This window comes from Eutrigla gurnardus (genome assembly GCF_963514095.1).
Source record: "Eutrigla gurnardus genome assembly, chromosome: 19".
NCBI lineage: Eukaryota > Metazoa > Chordata > Actinopteri > Perciformes > Triglidae > Eutrigla > Eutrigla gurnardus.
The window spans coordinates 12,857,130-12,876,020 of NC_139930.1; the positions used below are offsets into that span (position 1 = coordinate 12,857,130).

General features: G+C 41.3%; 3 protein-coding genes across 3 annotated transcripts in view; all 3 read right to left on the bottom strand.

The window, feature by feature from the left end:
• Window positions 1-2,495: 2,495 nt before the first annotated feature.
• LOC311029687 (heat shock protein beta-1-like) lies at window positions 2,496-3,873 on the bottom strand. Its single transcript, XM_084034961.1, has 3 exons — window positions 3,169-3,873; window positions 2,928-2,991; window positions 2,496-2,805 (listed from the first exon to the last, which is right to left on the bottom strand). Exons 1-3 carry the CDS (start codon window positions 3,536-3,538, stop codon window positions 2,646-2,648), a joined length of 594 nt encoding a protein of 197 aa, XP_083891087.1. The 5' UTR covers window positions 3,539-3,873; the 3' UTR covers window positions 2,496-2,645.
• Window positions 3,874-5,570: 1,697 nt separating this feature from the next.
• LOC311029957 (sushi domain-containing protein 2-like) lies at window positions 5,571-13,034 on the bottom strand. The gene is made up of 16 exons (XM_084035381.1): window positions 12,953-13,034; window positions 12,593-12,791; window positions 12,220-12,371; window positions 11,926-12,093; window positions 11,658-11,832; window positions 11,373-11,574; window positions 10,910-10,995; window positions 10,105-10,373; window positions 9,884-10,018; window positions 9,560-9,715; window positions 8,976-9,224; window positions 8,529-8,712; window positions 8,120-8,214; window positions 7,866-8,045; window positions 6,575-6,671; window positions 5,571-6,394 (listed from the first exon to the last, which is right to left on the bottom strand). Exons 1-16 carry the CDS (start codon window positions 13,014-13,016, stop codon window positions 6,346-6,348), a joined length of 2,460 nt encoding a protein of 819 aa, XP_083891507.1. The 5' UTR covers window positions 13,017-13,034; the 3' UTR covers window positions 5,571-6,345.
• A 1,082-nt stretch (window positions 13,035-14,116) lies between these two features.
• myo1hb (myosin IHb) overlaps window positions 14,117-18,891 on the bottom strand; it is an 8,890-nt gene continuing 4,115 nt past the window's right edge. The window contains 20 exon segments of the mRNA XM_084034549.1: window positions 14,117-14,409; window positions 14,501-14,600; window positions 14,709-14,806; window positions 14,956-15,026; window positions 15,108-15,243; window positions 15,337-15,392; window positions 15,710-15,803; window positions 15,962-16,045; window positions 16,159-16,321; window positions 16,416-16,500; window positions 16,601-16,669; window positions 16,755-16,831; window positions 16,925-17,038; window positions 17,168-17,285; window positions 17,661-17,766; window positions 17,857-17,937; window positions 18,152-18,198; window positions 18,521-18,615; window positions 18,726-18,769; window positions 18,771-18,818. Coding sequence (XP_083890675.1) covers window positions 14,383-14,409; window positions 14,501-14,600; window positions 14,709-14,806; window positions 14,956-15,026; window positions 15,108-15,243; window positions 15,337-15,392; window positions 15,710-15,803; window positions 15,962-16,045; window positions 16,159-16,321; window positions 16,416-16,500; window positions 16,601-16,669; window positions 16,755-16,831; window positions 16,925-17,038; window positions 17,168-17,285; window positions 17,661-17,766; window positions 17,857-17,937; window positions 18,152-18,198; window positions 18,521-18,615; window positions 18,726-18,769; window positions 18,771-18,818 — 1,713 coding nt within the window. The 3' untranslated portion in view covers window positions 14,117-14,382.

An 18,891-nucleotide genomic window follows, 5' to 3' on the forward strand; every position in this document is an offset into this window, starting at 1 on the left:
TTTCTCTGGGTTCCTGACTTCCTCCCACAGTCCAAAGATATAAACGTTAGATTAATTGTTGACTCTAGATTGCCCGTAGGTGTGAATGGTTGTCTGTCTCTTAGCCCTGTGATAGACTGGCAACCTGTCCAGGGTGAACTCTGCTTTCGCCCAATGGATGGATGGATGGATGGATGGATATATGGATGGATGGATGGATGGATGGATGTTATTTCAACATACAATACCTAGTTCAAACAGTACATGTCACTATTCACTTTTGAGTGACATTCATCAAATCAGTTGAGGCTATGACTTTTGCAGTTGCAGAAATAAAGCTGATACATTAATAAAGCCTTCTTTTTATTGAGCTTTAAGGTGCTGTACATTTGCTCTGAAGTATGGCATCACATGTAGAAGCCCTCATTCACCAGAGTGAATTTAAAATTAATGAATTCAGTGAAATAAACTTACAGCCAATAAGGGAGATCTAGAAGAACTTTGAGAGAAACTGTTGATAATAGTCTTCATACATAAATAAGATTAACTTAAATAAATAAGTTAAGGCTGGAATAAACTTCCTGAAGATGTAAGACTTGCCCCAACTCTGACCACTTTTAAAACTAGACTGAAAACTGTTAGGTTCACCATAGCTTTCTGCTAAATCTTTTAATGTCTGCACTGTTTTTAATTATTGCAAATATGTTTTTATTCTCTTTTCTTTCTGTAATGCATTTTTAAATTTTTATTATTTTCTTTTAATTCTTCTATTTTTTTCTTCTCACTTTGTTTTATGATGTGAAGCACTTTGAGTCTGCCTTGTGTATGAAATGTGCTATACAAATAAAGTTGCCTTGCCTTGCCTTGCCTTAAATACTACAAACAAAACTGCTCAAAGGGAACTAGGACGGTGTCCAAATATGACACTAAATAGGACTTCAGTGCCCTCTTGTGGACCATTTGACAATAACATTATGGAAAGTCATGAGAAATAGAGCAATGGATGAATAATCTATACAGGTTAAACTGGTTCCTATTGATCCTATAATCTGCTAACAAAGGCATCAATAATGAAGGACGCTAAAGGAGAAAATTTAAAAAAAAGTTTACTTATAGAGCAGACACAGTTTAATACTTAGAAGATCAGGCTGGTTATTCAATACATCAATGTACAAATTCAAGGACAAACACACACAATGAATCCATGCTATGACTTTTACATTATATTGCTACACAGAAGCACAATTTGACACTTTTTGTCATAAAGTCAATAAGCTGTGGATGTTAATAGTTCATTTACACTGTCCATTCTTGGCCAGTATTTTCAGCCATAATCCCAACATTCCCTTAGGTCATGTAAGGTCGCATCTACAGCTGCTGTGTGTTTTATTTCATATAATGAAGATATTAGAAGTGCATGAAAAAACGGTGCTATGTTGTTAGGAACACACGGTCATGCTAATCCCTTTTTAAGTGCTGACAAGAAAAAAAATCCTTATTTGGTTGAGTTGGTTGTGTGTTATATTGAAGAGTGAGCATTAGATTTTTAGACTACTTACGGAGCGTACCCACCAAACGCGATGAACGCGATTGAAACGCGCGACAAATGAAATCGCGTCGCGCTAGACGCTCCAGTTTTGACGCCGGTCCAATATGCCAAAAAACGCCTCATCGCGGCATCGCGTCATCGCGTCGAGCTCGCCCAAACAACAACATTTCTTCCGCCATTTCATTCTCTCGTCGATCATGGCTGAGATAACCACCATCGCTGCACTGTATCTACTCTGGAGAAGTTCCCAGCTTCGTCTGCGGGCTAGGCGCCGACGTCGGTTCTGGGTGCATGCTACCCTACGGAGGCGGCGTGAGCTCGGCGAGTTCCACCGTCTCCTGCAGGAGCTGCGCCTGGACGACGGCCGGTTCCAGCGGTACTTCAGGCTGACTGTTGCCCAGTTTGAAGACCTGCTAACCAGGGTACAGGACCGGGAGGTTTAGCTGCTGCTCTGCCCAGAACTGGTGCTTCATAGCCGGCCATAAGCCCCAGTGATAAACAATCGCAAAAAAAAAGATCTCTGTGTGTGAAAGAGCTGGGATTGATATGTATGTATGTGTGTGTGTGTGTGCGCGCGCGTGCGTGCGCCCCCCAACTTTGATTATGGGCAATATATAATATAATATAATATATAAATATTGTGGCAAAAAGCGAGGGAACACCAGGACGTCCGTACGTCAGCACGTCGGTGACGATCTCAACGCTGATAGGCTGTCGCGGCGCGTCTTCACGCGAATTCGCCGCAAAAGTTCAATTATTTCAACTCGAGCGATGGCGCGATGAAGCGATGGCGCGATGAAGCGATGAAGCGATTTTTCGCGTCCATCGCGTCCATCGCGCCGCGCTATCGCGTCCATCGCGTCGCCCGGCGCGATGAAGCGTCTAATCGCGTCTTTGCATTGACTTTACATGTAATCTTGTCGCGCGATGAAGTTTCATCGCGTTTGGTGGGTACGCCCCGTTAGACCAGTACTTTATTGTACTGGTGATGTAACAGTATAAGTATCTCAAAGCAGGAAAACAAATTAATTGTCCTTTTCATGCCAGTGCTACAAAGCAGAGCTACACACAACTTGGACTGCATCTAACTCTTGTTTCAAATCCTTGCGTACTGGTTTCACTTTTCACCATCCTGGGTCTGTCTGATCTGGACCGGTATGACGACCTCATTGTGTGGGTTGCAGATGGACGTCCCAGGGGCGGGGGCCTCTACAGACAGAACTCTGTCACCAGACATTGAAGAACTGATGTGCTGCGAGTCCACGCCCTGTGGCAGCCTTCAAAAAAAGGAAGAGTAACTTTATTTTGACCTCTTGCCTTCTAAAAGTAACACACAGCAAATGTATTGAATCACAACTAAATCATTTTTTTAAATTCCTCACAGTCTACAACAACTTACTTGTATTTCCGGGTGAAGCACCTTGAAACCGATCCATGCTGATCCTGCCTTTCTTCGTGATTTCCTTTTAATGAAAAACAGACACACTTTTTAAAAAATGTGTTGGAAATAATGTAAGTGATAAAGCACAAGTTCCTCAGCTCAAGGGCTGCTTAAGTCGACATATTCCGATTATTTTCCTTAAGCTCTGTCACATCTCACAAATAGGTTGTGAGAAATCAGAGAATCACGTGCAGCGTACCTGATATTTGCAAATAGCCCTCCTTTGTTGTGACTGTAATTTCCTCGGGTGAGAAGTGATTGAGGTCCAGGTTAATCTTCCATCTGTCCTTCCCCGTTTGGATCTCTGACACTCCGCTTGTCAGTTGTTTCGGACCCTTTTGGTTCACCACCGGAGGCAGAAGGGAAGTTTGTGTGTTTCCAGGCCAGGAGAAAGATGCCAGTCTCCTCTTCGACCAGTCTATCCAGTCCAGATCACTGGGTTCCAGAAAAGGAGGCAGGCCAAAATCCTGCGTAAAGATTCGGCTTGGCTGCGTCCAGTTTGGGAAAGGATCCCAGCTCACATCTCGGCGGAAAATAGGACGGGATAGTATTTTATTTTGTTCCCCCATATCCTTGAATATATGGTCAGAATGAAGGGAAAGGATGTTGAAACAGCAAACGCCTGTAGCTCCACCCTAACAAACAAGTCTAGATTAATGACCTGGGCCCTAAACGACGGCAGCTGTATTTTTTACTCTCAACAGAAAGTGAGCACAAGGTCTGAGCAAGAAGGTTGCTTTGGCATCGGTAACGCTCCACTCACACACATATATACCCAGCTGGTTCATTCCAACACTTGTCCAGCATTGAGTGCGATCCAAAGGATGACAATGACTTGGTATGTCATGAGCTGGAGTGTTACCCCTCCGTTACCCCGGGCATGGAGAGGACAATGCTAACTATTTTGTATTTATATCTCTGGAGTATCTGTGGCAAGTTGTTGTTGAATGACCCTGGAAGCAGTGAGCAGACAGTTTATTCAGCCGTGGCCTCTGCAGTCTTGTCACATACTGGTGCTCTTTGTCCATAGAAATCACAGCCTCGTGTTATGTAAGGGAACAGTACATTCGGAGTCACACGGTAAACAACAGAGTTACTTCCAGTTTCTTAACACAAGAGTGAAGAGGGAAAAAAGCCACACAAACAGATCATGTGGTGATTATGTGGGGCAAATTACAGAGTTTGAAGTGTGTTTACATCCAGGACAAAATGATGGACTGGGGCACTGACGCAGTGGCATGGTGGTGAGGAATTTAGCATCCAGAGCTACGTCCTCATGGGCAGTATGATGCACAAATAACGAACCAAGATTCAAAACAATATATCAAGCCATTTGCAATCAGAGAGGAATGGCATTTATTAATGAGATAATATCTGTATTCTTTCCATCGGCACTCATCCAAAGCAGTCCAAGGTAATAACAAGACAATATTGTTCTAGAAAAAGTAAGTAATAAGTAAATACAGAAAACTATTGTTAGAAACACCATCTTGAATTATGTCCTTGTCGGACTGTCAGTATGTCGGTGCTTTGCATAGAACCCCGTCATCATATCTACTCTTCACACTTGGCAGTGTGTTTGCCACAATTTGCAAACACTTGCAAAGCTTCTCCTGAGACTCGCTGCCAGACGACCTATCCTTTCAAGGTCAATGCTTAACCCTTACCATCTTGCGAGAGATTAGCAAAATGTGGGGTACCATTCTCGACCCGAGGACGTGCACTGTCTGATATGGTGCAATTTGGACACAAAACATGTTCAATTAATATAATTTGAGAAAAACAAGCCAACAGTGGTGTGGGTACAATTTTCGCTCAGGAATCCCAGGGAATAAGTCAGGAGAGAACATGGAAATAATATTAAACTTTCATTGTCAGAGGGGGAAAGCACTAAGCAGAGTTTGGAGGGAAATAAGCGAACATTGGCAACAAGTAGTAGTAGAAGAAGAAGAAGAAGAAGAAGAAGAAGAAGAAGAAGAAGAAGAAGAAGAAGAAGGAGAAGACTCCAACTAGCTAGCTACATGGATGCTGTATATAGCATGCTAGCTACATTGATGCTGGATATAGCATGCTAGCTACATGGATGCTGGATATAGCATGCTAGCTACATGGAGGCTGGACGACCAAACTTTTCCTCACTTGGAGCCACCGACCACGAGCAGATAGCCGACCGGAACAGCGCTACTCTGCCATTGTGTAAGTTTTGCAATTAACACAATTATATATGCTTGTATGTGTGTCTAATGGGCAGCTAATGAATTCTACTTATAGCTCATTAAGAGTAAAACTATTAATACTGCACAGTAACACTGATTTTAATTGTTAGACTGAGAGTGACATTATCATCAATGTAGTTAACTTTACTGGTGGAGCTGTCAATTCCTATATACAGCTGCATAGTTTAATTAAAATGTATTTTTAATTGTTATATTTTGTGAGTAAAATCTGAATCTGCAATGTAATCATTATCGTCTCCTTGTCATGTAAATGTAGCCTTTTAGTAGGCTACAATGTATAGTTTAATTTCTATTTATCTTTTGTTGGGAGAGAAAAAAGCTATTAACTCTAGAATGCTCTCGGCCACTGGTTAACATTTTTATTATCAATGAGAAGAACAAAAATGAGAAAACATTGGGGAATCATAGAAGTCAATGATTACTAACAAAATGAACACATTGTGGATATATACATTATTATTATAAAAATGAGAGGACATTTGGTCCCATATTGTTCCCTGCATGAGGCCCATTGTGTCTGTTGGTTTGGCAGTATGCACAGTAGGCTAATAGAAGAATATCATAATTCACAGTAAATCTGAATTGAAGCTAAAAAAAAAAAACAGTATACAGTACACAAACATTAACTACACAGTGCATTTAATTTCATATTGTCTGCAGGCGTAAATATACAGATGACGAGAAGAGCTGACCAAAGATTTCCTTCAGTAGACCAAACACTAAATGCTGTATGACAATAATAACAATAACAGGTTGCCTCAGTAATGTTATGTTAAAGTGTTATTGTTGTCTTATTTAACCGATTTACACCAAGTTAATGATTTAGGCCGTAGGTCGTTTGTACATAAATCATACAACTTGATGACTGACTGTGAAGTAGATGAACCCACAATCTTTCAGTAATAAAATGCATTTCCACTTATAAAACTTTAGTTTTACAACCCTGAATGCTTTGTGTTTATAGGTGGGTGCGGTCAAAAAAATGTAACACAATACTTTTCTGCCATGGACGATGCAGTGTGTAAAAGATGTTGTGTGTAGTTAACTTTTAATCATGCAGTGACCTTTGCTCAACCTTATGATATATTCTACCTCAATGCATTAATCTTTACTTTTTTTTGAAGCATGAAGAGTTGTGTTTAGAAGGCCTCACTTGCCCCAACTTCTTCTGACTTCTGTGCAGTTTTTCTAAAGTAAAAAGAAATGAATAAAAACAGTGAGGAAGCAGGAATCTACAATAGGAAGCCTCTAACAAACTTTTTCCATATCAAGTGAGATAATAAGAGCATTATGTGGTGTAACATAAGAAATTATACATATATGTTATGTTAGATTAATGATACATCCACTGAAGATACTTGACCATACCTTTTCTGTTTCCTGGAGTGAAGTATGATCGTTGTTATAATTACAATCAGTGCTACTGCTCCGATGACTGAGCCGGCCACAATTCCTGCGAGATTACCTGAAAAATGGCAAAGATGTCTTTTTTATTTATATCAGTTTGTTTGATTTAAAACAAGTCTTAAATAGATATTTTACTGCATTGATTCAGACAAGAAGAGTACATGCAACAAACCTCACCAACCAATCAGAATGTTTCATTGCTTAAGCAGCCATCTTAAAGGTGTTCATGTTTTTATTCAACTATTTTGTTGTTGTTGTCCAATTTAGTTGTACTTCTGTCTCTTATGGGAAGTATTTTTTTTTCTGCTGAGCATTATGAACATGTGTTATGACTTGAACGTGTTTAGCCTTTTATGTATTTGTTTCAATAGAGAGAAACCAGGCAGGGAAAAGTTAATCCTTGTTGTTTGTATTTAAGCTACAATAAACTTGGCGTGGTTCTAGGTGGCTGTTGTTCGGTCGGTGGGGTCACTTCTTTGGTCCAAAGTGCCTAGAAGATGAATCCTTGTGATTTTAGTGATTCTCCAACTTTCTGGCTACATGAAAAGCCATTCATATATAAATTAAATGTAAAAATGTGTAAACAATCATTGTCCCCAGTCGATGCACTAAAGATCCCTCAACTTTTTCTCTTACACCATCAAGGGCTCATTTTAGCATGAATGAAATGTGACATGACAGCAGAGATTTTTACCGTCAAAGTTGATTTGACAATCGTATTGTTCCTGGAGTTGGGAGATGATTTTTGACCTCCATGTGCATCGTTTACCTGCTTGTTATCAAAGCCTGCTTGAACGTGATCAATTTCCAATAGAAAATTCCAAAACCCCTCCCAAATCTAGCCCGTTATAGCAATGGCTACAACAAAACACTTTCCAAGTCAATATATCGGTGTGTTTGTGGAAAAGTAATGTTCACATGGGGTCCACAGCAAAGGCCTTTAGAAGGAAGGGCTTTGCTTGGTTACGTCATTCATTTTTTAGATATTTTCTGAATTATAGGTTTTAGGCCTATTTTGTGGTTAAGGAAGGGGCCGTGGAGTTGCTACATTCTTTGTCTTTCCAATTGATTGCATTGAGTGATTCAATATTTTTTGGCATTTCATTTCAGTGCTGATTCAATGGATCATATGATACACACAAACTCAGACACACACATCCGCATGCTTAAATACAAACAAAAACAAATTTGCCACTGCTGATTTGTGAAGATAGGAATCATTGAACGGGGATGATTCATATTTTATTCATACTGGGAACCACGCAGTTTGTGTTGTCTCCAGACCACCGGCCGTTCCCCTGGCAAACGCGCTCTGCAGATCCTTTGAGGGTGTAGCCGTCATCGCAGGAGAGCTGCACCTTAGCTCCTTGTAAATACACGGTCCCGATCTTCTCCCCATTAGTCGGTGGTGAAAGCCATCCACAGGATATCACTGCACAGTAGAACAGTAAATAACACCAAGTAAATGTGCACAATAACTTTCCCCTCGTGTTTTTATACACTCACCTCGCTTTAAATCCTCCACAAGAGAAATGTGACTCTGGTAAGACACTTTGGTAGCGTTTCCCATTCTTATACTCCGACCCACCAGGATATCATACCTGCAGGACAGAAGTACTGATCAGAAGCGACATGTATTTACATGTTAAGCTTAATCAGCAGATGTCATGATAACATTTCTTTTGGTCACTGCATGGCCTGCACGCTTTCTATGATGCACTGATGTGATGTAGTGCACAGCAAGCACCACCAGAGGTCACAATAGAGAGCGGGAGAGAGTGAGTATACGTTTTCATGAAGGGTGCGCTAATGTTAGCCATCACCCCCAGTCGATTTCCCCTTTAAGATCATTTATAATAATAATTTTAATAATTATTACAATGAGTAAAAGTAGATAAAACGTTTCTTCTCATACCGACAGAACTGAGCGCCCTCTCCAGTGCATATCTTAGATGCCTGATTGGCTAACGAATCATCTGGACTCTCCGGGACAGAAAACACTGGAATAAAACTGTGGTCGTGCCTCGGAGCAAAGTAATATGTGTCCAAAAGATACTCTGAATCATATGTGAACAAGGCAGACTTGTTGGAGATGGCCCCTGCAAGACAAAAAGAAAGATTCACACTAATGTTTCATAAAATTAGAATGATTTGACAGAAATGCAAATGCCTGATATGCACGGAAAGACAAAAAGAGAAATGTTTTTTTCCACACCATGAAAGGGTAACATGAAGGGAACATGAACCAAAACGTTTTGTTGGGTATATAACATACAGCCCATACATAAAAGTAAGTTTCACAACATACATAAACACCACATGAATTTTGAGAACCTAATCTGCATTGTGAATCATTTCTTACAGCCTGCCCCGAAGCTGAACACCTCCTCTGGGTTGCTGGGGTTCTGCACAAGTTCCCCGTTGCTGAGCACGAGGTCGTCTTTGGCGTCACCGTTCATCTTTCCCAACAGTCCGAGAGTGGAGTCTTTGAAGTCCTCTGGCAGAAGCACGGTGGTTGTCATGGTTCCTTCTCTCAGTCGTACTTCCACCCCGGCACCGCTGGGGAACATCACGGTCACATTTGTAGAGGTAGGAGAAAACACGTACACACCTAGAGAGAAATTTATTTACGATGAAGGCAGTTCTTGTTGTTTTAATGAGATAGTGTCAAGATCTCACTTTGTAGAGCCTGATTTCCTCAATCAGCTTCTTACTGTGTGGGTCCTAGTAAGACACTTTACTGCCAAAGTTGTAACAGTTTCTTTGTTTTTAGATCTTTGCATGTGTAAGTAGCATTTTCCTGTTGTATTTGCTCAAGATGGAGCTCAATCTTATGCCCATATCCCTATGCATTGCCACATTATACTAACACAAAGGACACACACGTTGTAAGCTTTTATCAGGGCAATAAATCATCATAAACAGGAAAGGGTGAAACGGTCTCACCGTGCAGGTCCATCCAGCTCTGCTCGGAAAAGGAGAGGGTTTTCTGATTCTGCAATACTTCAAGGTCATCGTGACCGCTGCCCAGCCGCACCTCAACAACATCAGAGGATTTCTCTTTCATGGCTACAGCCGTCAACTTTGTAGCTTTGATCGTGGCTGGGGAGAGAATCAGATCAGTGATGTCGGGAAAAGCAGTTGATGTCATAGTTCATGCAGTGTGTATTTAATATACTGTATAAATGCTTATCATTTAGTGGTAGCATTTACAGATCATTGTTGAGAAAGAAAGAGAGGTTTAAAAGCTCAATGGCTTTAGTAACTCACCGTTTACAGGCTCTGTTCTGCCTTGGATTGTCAGCTGTTTCTTTGTTGAGGTCATCAAAGTGTATTCCCCGTTGCCATTGAAGGAGTAGCTGACGCCATCAAATGTTATGAAGTGGGGATCTCCAAACACCACCGCTGTTCATTCCACACAAAAATTAAAACTTTGCATTGAACAATTATCGCGTAAAAAAACGTAAATCCGTGCTTGATGATTCCCTCACCGGAGCTGGGTGACTGGTAACGCCTGCAGTCGCTGGAGGGCCGGTGTTTGAAGTAGTAGTGGCAGTTGTCAGACCACAGGCAGCAGTAGTAGAAGCTGAGGACGTCATAGACCCAGTGGGACTGTCCAGGAACTCGAGGAGGTTTCTGAAACGGGGGTGAGCCCCAGTCGTGTGCTCGGTCTGGAGTACTTCCCCCGATCGAGTCTGCTGTCAGCACCAGAGCGCCAGTGCTGTCATAGCAACACTGTTGTCCCGCTGCATATTTGGGACTGTTGATACATTTCCAAAAATTATTAAAACGGGGAAGGGCTGCAACCAAAAGCAAGAAACCAGTTTAAACAAGAGTCTACAGCTACACTAGAGGGGTTTCAGTGTCTCCTTGAAGGACGCGTCGTCATGCAGACGTTAGGACTAAACGTTAAAGCTCCCTTCGGAGACTGATGGGAGTGTCGTTAGCTTTGCAGGTATTTGTAGGTAGATCTGATCACCCTGAACGAGACTCAAATGTGTGAACCAAATTTCATAGCGATCCATTAAATGGTTTTTGAGATATTTCCTTGGTGAACTGACCAACCGACAGACCGAGCTTGCATCGCATGGCGGGGGATAGTTATTCATTTGTAAGTATTACTGCCTTGTAAATAATTTATTAATGCTTTATCAATTAGTTGTATATATATGTGTGTGGGTGTGGGTGTGTGTATGTATATATATATATATATATATATATATATATATATATATATATATATATATATATATATAGGAGGGTATTTGAAGTTCCACCTCTGTTTCAATGACTCACCTGGCCTGTATAGCCCTCACACAATGAACACTCCCAGGGTGGTATGTGCACACGCTCCCCTTCTCTATATCACAGCCATAATCGGTCTGAGGAGAGAGATACAGCATCTTCACTAACCAGGCAGCCGGATGTGCATGTTCCTGTTCCTGCATCATAATCCTCTTCAGTCACTATCTGCACGTGTGTCGTTTTAATAGCCTGCCATTGAAGACAGTAATGGCTTTGCCTCACCCTGACTGTATATTCATTAAAGGCATTACATCGGTGCTACATGCTTGTAAAACAACAATTACCAGAGGACTCTCCTTGACTTTAAACTTATAAGCAGTGAACATTAGTAACAGGCTGACAATCACCATAAACACATTAATGCTTCCTGGCTACTTGATAGAGTTTATGTGCAGGAGGTTATTTGCGTGTTCCCTTTGCAGCCAAATCTAAAGGTGCGTCTCTTCACACTTACATGAAACCTCCCTGTGTCTGCTCTTGCTTGAGCCAGAGTGCAGGGACAGTCTATAACCTCGCTGAGGAAGTTGGGCAGCTGATTTTCCAGCTGGTCCCACGCTAAACATTTCTCCAGGGCCCAAACCGTCGAGTTCTGCCTGAACGTCTCCTCCAGATGCCAGGCCAGAGCGTGATCCTCAGTCCACGCAGCTTGTACATTCCTAAAATTAAACGCATTGACAAATTCTGCACAGCTGTCAATAATCTGTTTTTTATTACAGTCTCTGGAAGGGTTTGTACATACCACATGCCATCAGGGTTGGTGCTGGGGCTGATACGTAGAGAGCCAAGCTCCCAGCTTGAAAAGCCATTCTCTGCTGGTTTTGGCAAAAAGCTAAAGGAGCCATTGTTGGGCTCATCCTTTGCAAGTGAGTAGAGATAGGCCCACTCACCCTGCCAGGTGTCTGTGTAGGGTGTTCCTTTACGGAAAAACATTTGACAGAATTCAGTGTTTTTCCCAATTAATACTTGTGTGATATACAAAGCGTAAATGTCTCGTTAGGCGTACTCACCTGTCTCCCTGTATCCCCAGAGCTCGATATTGACCCTCTCCGCTCGGACCAAAGAGGTATTCCATGTCATCTCAAGAGTCCCTCCAACATTAGGGGTACCATAATACTGCCATTTTGTTGAGTTCACCAGAGTCGCCTTAAACTCAGCGCCTAACTTTCCAGTATGTACTGTAGCAACACATTTGAATCATAATAATGTCAACAACTTTTAACATTAAAATGAAAAACTATGCGTAAATGTATTGAAGATCTTTTGCGGTCATCATCGTAAGAATATGCAGACAGTTGTTGTACCTGAGAGCCAGAATCCAGCTCGACTGAATGTGGTGCCGTTATCGGAGGAGATGTGCAAGGGAACCCATCCTGTTTCATACAGCAGTGGGGAGATACAGTGGCCTCTGCTGTTTTCATCCACATACCCCACAGTGTTGATGTTGTCTTTGAACCTGCCGTTACAAAGAATGATCAGCAGATTTCTATAATGTGCGTCAGCTGTGTGTTAAACGTCAGCATGCAAGTTCATTCTATACTTTTTTGACTGTTTTTGGGACCAAATGAGAAGATTTTTGCGAAGTGTTATGAGGACTTGGTAGACATTCATGTATGTCTCTTAACCATAATAAATCAATCAAAGATCATAAAACTGAGCTGTAAAAGAAAGGCTTACCTGCATACAATCTCTGAAGTCTTATTGAAATTCGCATCAAGGACGATGAAATCCGTCCCACCGAAAGCAGACCCAGAGTAAGGAAAGATGTCCACGCAGTACTCTTTATAGTCTACACAGCAGTTCTTCAGAGACGTGCATGTCGAGTGGCATGAACACGAGTCCAAACTTTCCCCACAGTTTCCTTCACATGTCTGTCCTGTTCCAAATAAGGAGGAAGCGGTTCATGTCTGGAGTGTGCCACCAGGTTCATTTTAAAACGTATCTAAAAGCGATTAGATTGATGGTTCCAGGCAGGCAATTTTCCAAATGTCAGAGACTAAATAAAATGTTACAGTTTAGACGTGTGTAGATACTTACCTGATGTCCTGCAGATAGAGGAAACCAGAAGGGCAAATATTACTAGCGTGAATCTTTCCGTCATGACTGAGGGTTCTGCTGCTCTCTTTGGCTGCTTCAGCGATTTAGTCCCAGATATACAGTGTTTCTCTAAACCTTGGCCCTTTTAACCACAGACGTTTACAAAGAGCTGTTTAATCATCAACCAGAGGCTATTGCGATAGCAATGTCTGTATTCATCCTCACATGCCTACCTTTACCCCACTCTCTTCAGTGTCGTTCGGTTTGTAAGATTTATTATCTGCTTAATGGATTTGAGATTGTATGTCAGACTCAACTTTGGATCTAAAAGATAAAGATACTACCTAATCTACTAATCAATTTACTACTACTACTAATCAATCAAGAAACAATCATGGAGATAAAAGCTAAATAAAACATGCTGTGATGTGAAGAAAATATTTTTCTTAATCAGTGCAATGATGTGATTCATCGAATTGAGAACAAAAAGATCCCATTTGAGTCTTTATCTTGCCAACATAGTAAAAATCATATACAAGTTAGAAGGGTGAAAGATTTATTTTTTTGCCCCATAATGACCTAGAAATAGCATTTAAGGACTGTGGGAATTTTCTAGTTGTTCAGTAGCAGAGCAGTAAGTATACTTATATCTTCTCATGGTGGTATTTGTGTTGTCCAGCAGGGGGTGCTGCAGATTAAGCTTCTGGACAATCCAACGATGCCTTCACTGATACAAAATTCATATCTCAGAAGACAAGAAGTTACACTTTTATGCCAAGTTGTGTCCTTATTTGTTTCTTTGCAACAAAGCTGAAGGTAGATACAAATTTTATTCTTTACATGACTCCATCAAATCAGAGGTTTCAGCCTGAAAACAGGGGACCTGTAGGGATTGCAGTAGGCAGTAGGGGGAGCCGCTTCATCAGATTGTCAAGCATGCATTTACAACACTGCTGTATTTTGCTCTGCACTTAAGCAATTATCTCCCAATGAAAACTGTGCTTTTCACATGCATTGTCCATTGTGGTTCCACATCTCTTATCATCTAGATGAGATTTCAGATACATGTAATAAAAAAAAGATTACAAGTGCTTCTATTTATAGGATACATAAGGATGGTTGATTTCCATGAATCTGGGCTGGAATCAGTTTTTTTTTCACTGCGAGATGATTTTAACTCCAGACATAGGAACAATAATAATATTCTGGATATGTTCTAATAATAGTTTGCTTTTTGCTTTACAACTAAGATATTGGCAGTGTAATATTTTCATCCACATGGTTGGATAACATTTTCATAAAGATGCAAAAAAAAAAGTACAAATAAACTGTCACGAAACACAATTGGCAACAACCATGGAGCAGGATTACAGAACAAACATGGCTGTTACTAAGATTCGCAGTAACATCATCCCAAATCACCGCTAGCATCATCTGGACTTGGTTCTTGTAGATTCCTAAAGAAGAAAGTGAAGACCTTGGTCAGTTGTGTATACAAATATTAATACATTTCATTAACATGATGCTTTGATTGTAGTCCACACTCACCACCATCAGATGGCCATTCTTTGCCCTGTAGACCATGGACTCCTGGCCACTCTTGAAGTCCACAAACCCCTCTCTGCCGGGCTGGATGTCAAACCGCACACTGCAAGTGACAACGAGCATTTTCACCAGGAAGCAGGCACATCTATCGTTTTTACCATTTACATTTTTTTAAGCTTTCATATTAATACACAACATCCAAGTGCTGTACCTGCCCTGGACCACTTTGATGCAGTTCTGCTTGTGGGCAATAAAACTCAGCTTAGTCAGGGCCTCAAACAGGTAGTCACATTGCAGGACCAGATCCCCCTAAAAGAACAGAGATTATCAGTCCTTCGACCGTGATCGACGTGGTGATTTTATAAACCTTTGCCTTGAATGAACAGATTTTAAAAAGACAAAACATTGTTTTCCATTTACATACAGATATATAGACACCAGCGTGTTGATTGGTCTACCTTTTGCTTGCTGTCATCACATGTCACGTGAAGGATCAGGAAGTTGTCACTCAGGTTGCTGACAGACACGCCTATAATAAAGAATAAACATCCGTTTAACAGCTTCAAATGTGTGGTGAAGATAATGATGCTTATTTTGTCTCGCTGGTTGCCTTTCAGAGAGATGTAATCTATCCGCTGCTTGATCTTGGCCTCCTCCACCAGGTAGGCGGCTTCCTGGGTGAAGATGAGCTGCCGGAGACGAGGCCTGAATCCGTTCCTGTCGTACTTCACCACCGGCACGCTGTACTGTGGGTACACACACACACACACACACACACACAAGGTCAGAGTGGATAAAAAGGACAAAGACGCAAAGTCAATTCTGATGTTGGTTTTTACCTTGATGTGCTCATGTCGAATCATCTGAAGCACTTTCATGCTTATGTCTTCTGCACCTTAATACAATAAGAGAATCCATGAGAGAGGATTTTACACACATTGAAAACAATGACACGACACTGCAGCATGCTGTCTGCAAAATAGTCCATTAACAGGCAAGTGTCTCAGTGTGCATAATAAGGTTTTGTTACTTCATTTGTGTGTGAAAATGTTAGTTTTTCAAATTTTAAGAGCAAAACTCTGGAAAATGCATACATTTAATCTAATGTACTACTCATGGCATCTGCAGGCTCCATACTTAAAAGTACTAATACTACATTCTATATTCCTGTAAGTGCACTCAATAAAAAAGAAAATAACTCAGCGGTCTCACCTATCCTGGTGTCCATGAAAGGTCTGCACACACTGAAGGGGTAGTTTTCTTTTTTCCCTTTGAACATGGAGCTTGCCTGTACTTTAAACAGAAGCTGGAAACAACGAAATGCAAAGAAAGCAGAAAGTAAGATATGCCCACAAACATTGTTTTTTATTATTATTATTAAGCTGTTATTTTAAATGTAGAATGAATATGTTGTGAGTGCATGTATTTTTTTAACATTGTGTGTGAAAGAGGGAAGGATTGTACCTGTGCTTTCCTCTGTGGAGCGATTCCTCGCACATACTTCCGCACCATGTGGCGAATGTAGAGCTTCTTCAACAGCTGGGAAAACTGGGAAATAAATACAGTTTGACACCTTTACAGGCTGCAGCGTTAACCAAAATCACCAACCTGTGCCCTCGTGCATGCAGCCTAATACCTATAAACAAAAAAGTATCACCGACCTCATGCATTATAGGCGGAGGGGTGAGCCAAGAGTCTTTTTCCACAACTGTTTTGGGAAGGTTGTCCCTGAGACGTGTGAGGTAGTTCTGCCTCACGTATGCCAGGTACTCACTGTTGTCCATGCAGGGCGGCTCATTTCTTGTCATGAAGCCTTTAATGAACCTAGAACAAATCGATAGACGGGGGAACCTCACAACATAGCCTTGTTAAACACACCATGACTGTATTTCAATCAGACGCTGTTGTGTGTACTTACTTCTGGATGACCTTGACAGCCCATGCCCGCTTTTCCCGCTCCTTTCTGGCCAGCAGACCTCTCCAGCAGGTCTCAATCTTAGTAGCTATGTGAGATAAGAATCGTGATGAATTGTAATACCTGTGGATAATTTAAAAGCTTTTAATTTGTTTTATAGACGCATCAGTGGGCATTTTAAAACTCACCAGCCTCTCTCTGTTTCAGGTAGTCTCCTTTGACTCTGTAGCCTTTGTACTTGGCCTGAATCCTTGTAGCTGCAACGATAACAGTTACAGTTACTCTTTAGTGGCATCAAGCTCAATCTAGAATTGCAAGTAAATACGCAGAAAAACATCTCACCTAGCTTATGTTTGCAGACCTGAAAGGCGTCTTCTGTTGCAAACAGAGTTCTAGGGTGCCGGATGAAGATTTTTGTCCTTGAGGGGAAGAGACAATGTTGAGAAGTTTCTTCATCTCTTCCATGTTAACCCATCACAGATAGTCTGTTGTACCCGTACATTAACATCTACCTGCCCATCTTGTACTCGTCGGGTTTGTAGCCCAGGTGTTTGATCAGGCACCGCACACCTTCTGCTGCCGTGCCTTTCCACATGGGCCAGGTGTCTGGACACAGAGGCTTGTACCTGAGCACAGAAGTCCACAGGGTCAAACGCAGCCAAAAGCTGAAAATTGTGGCAAATGTCTACTGCAAGAAAACAAAAAACATAATGAGCATTTTAGACAAAGACAGGAGTGAAAGTGTTCTGAGCCACCTCTGGAGAAAGATCTCGTATTTGCGTCGGTAAGCAAATCCAGCACGCCTGACCCTCAGATGCTCCATCAGCCCCAGGTACTTCACCTGGTGTCTCACCAACACATCATCAAAGCGTCCTGCAGGGGACACCACACATCAAACCTTTGGGGACCAAGAACCCCTTATAGGGGAGAACATCTTCCCAAAACTCTGACCCTTTCATAATCTTAACACCATTGGGTGGATCCTTTGAACTCTTAGATGCCATTGGAACAATTTCCTAAAAAGGCTACTTCGGACCTGTTTTTGGGTGATAAAAGAGAAACCCCATGATTCATTTTGTAATCAAGTTAACACCACTTTGTTTTCCTTATATTCCTGGTCCTTTGTAATCAGATGTCCCTTTAGCCTGCCTGGTTTCATGGCATCTCCCATCGCTCTTGGTGGTACAACTTCATGTGCTGGCAGATCTGAACATACAGTAAAGGCTCTCGGGTCTTTTCGGGACACACCTGGCTGCTTGGCTTCGTTGGGTTTAATGCAGCGGACGTACCAGGGCTCTTTGGACATTAAGATCTCAGTCAAGCCAACCAGGCTGCTCTTAAACTGAGTCACCACCTGGAGAGTCACAGGACAATGGCAGGTATACAAGTGTCAATAGTCATAATTAGTAGGTCATCGAACGTCACCATCTGAATTGTTTCTTACAGTTTCAGGTCTCCTCTTGCTGTCCGGTTCAGAAGAAGGGAAACAGTGTTTGATAATAGCGTTCTTGGACTGTTGCATGACCTTAAGGAGAATAGGAAATCAGTATAAGCACCCAAAACATCAGACATTTTCTTTACTTATACGTATATATTCAGTTCTAATTTTCTATTTTTGGGAGTGGTGGATGATATCAGAAGTCGAACAGTAGATTCGGAACATATATTTGTGTGATACAATGAATCAAATCCATTTGCGAGTCACTTGGCTTCATTCTAAAGAAATTAAATGAAATTACCTCTTTCCCATTTCGATACAAGAGATCATTGTTTTTGTCCAAGAAACCTGAAAGTTTAAAGAACAAAGAAAAACTTTAAAATAGCAGTATTTTTCGCACATTTTTCCCCTTTTACAAATTAAAAGTTGAATTCATGAACTGCTTTATGTGTATGTATGTGCTTTATTTATCTCAATATATTTTGGGGGAGCTTTTCTTTTGTTAGACATATTTTCTTTCTGTGTTAATGATTTCATGTTGTAGTCTCATGATGTTTCGTGTTAAAATTATTTTTTATTCATCTTAAAATATAAGATATTGCCACAGATGAGTTGAAATGTTTTCACTTTTAAGGCAATTTGTTGTCAAAATTAATTTTACATCTCTTACCAACAACACAGTACGTAACCTCCCCAGCGTAATGCAAGAGGCGGAAGTCTCCTCTGTCCAGTGTTTTCCTTGTCTTTTGGTCTGCAAGTTTGTGTCTGCAGGAAGGGAAAAGTTAGTTAATGTGATGTTTCCCGTTATTGATATGCGAGGTCTGACCGTTCAACGATAACGTGCACTTTGAGGAAAGCAAACGTGTAGATCTCACGTGACAAAATGAGGGTGACCACAAATCTTTTCCTCCATCTTCTTCCAGGAAGGTGAGATCGGTGGCTTCTCCAGGACGTAAACATTCCTCATCCTAAACGAGAGGACGAGCATCAATCATTAAGTCACATTTTAGTTTTGTGATATAATGTCGTCGCCTCTAGAGG

Excerpts from the sequence above, each read along its gene's own strand:
- LOC311029687 (XM_084034961.1), bottom strand. The coding sequence starts at position 3,538 with ATGGGGGAACAAAATAAAATACTATCCCGTCCTATTTTCCGCCGAGAT. Across the intron at positions 2,992-3,168 it reads GGGCTATTTGCAAATATCAG|GAAATCACGAAGAAAGGCAG; the intron begins GTACGCTGCACG and ends TTTCATTAAAAG. Across the intron at positions 2,806-2,927 it reads TGCTTCACCCGGAAATACAA|GCTGCCACAGGGCGTGGACT; the intron begins GTAAGTTGTTGT and ends CTTTTTTTGAAG.
- LOC311029957 (XM_084035381.1), bottom strand. The coding sequence starts at position 13,016 with ATGACGGAAAGATTCACGCTAGTAATATTTGCCCTTCTGGTTTCCTCT. Across the intron at positions 10,996-11,372 it reads CAGACACAGGGAGGTTTCAT|ACCGATTATGGCTGTGATAT; the intron begins GTAAGTGTGAAG and ends CTCTCTCCTCAG. Across the intron at positions 8,713-8,975 it reads GTTCAGCTTCGGGGCAGGCT|GGGCCATCTCCAACAAGTCT; the intron begins GTAAGAAATGAT and ends TTTGTCTTGCAG.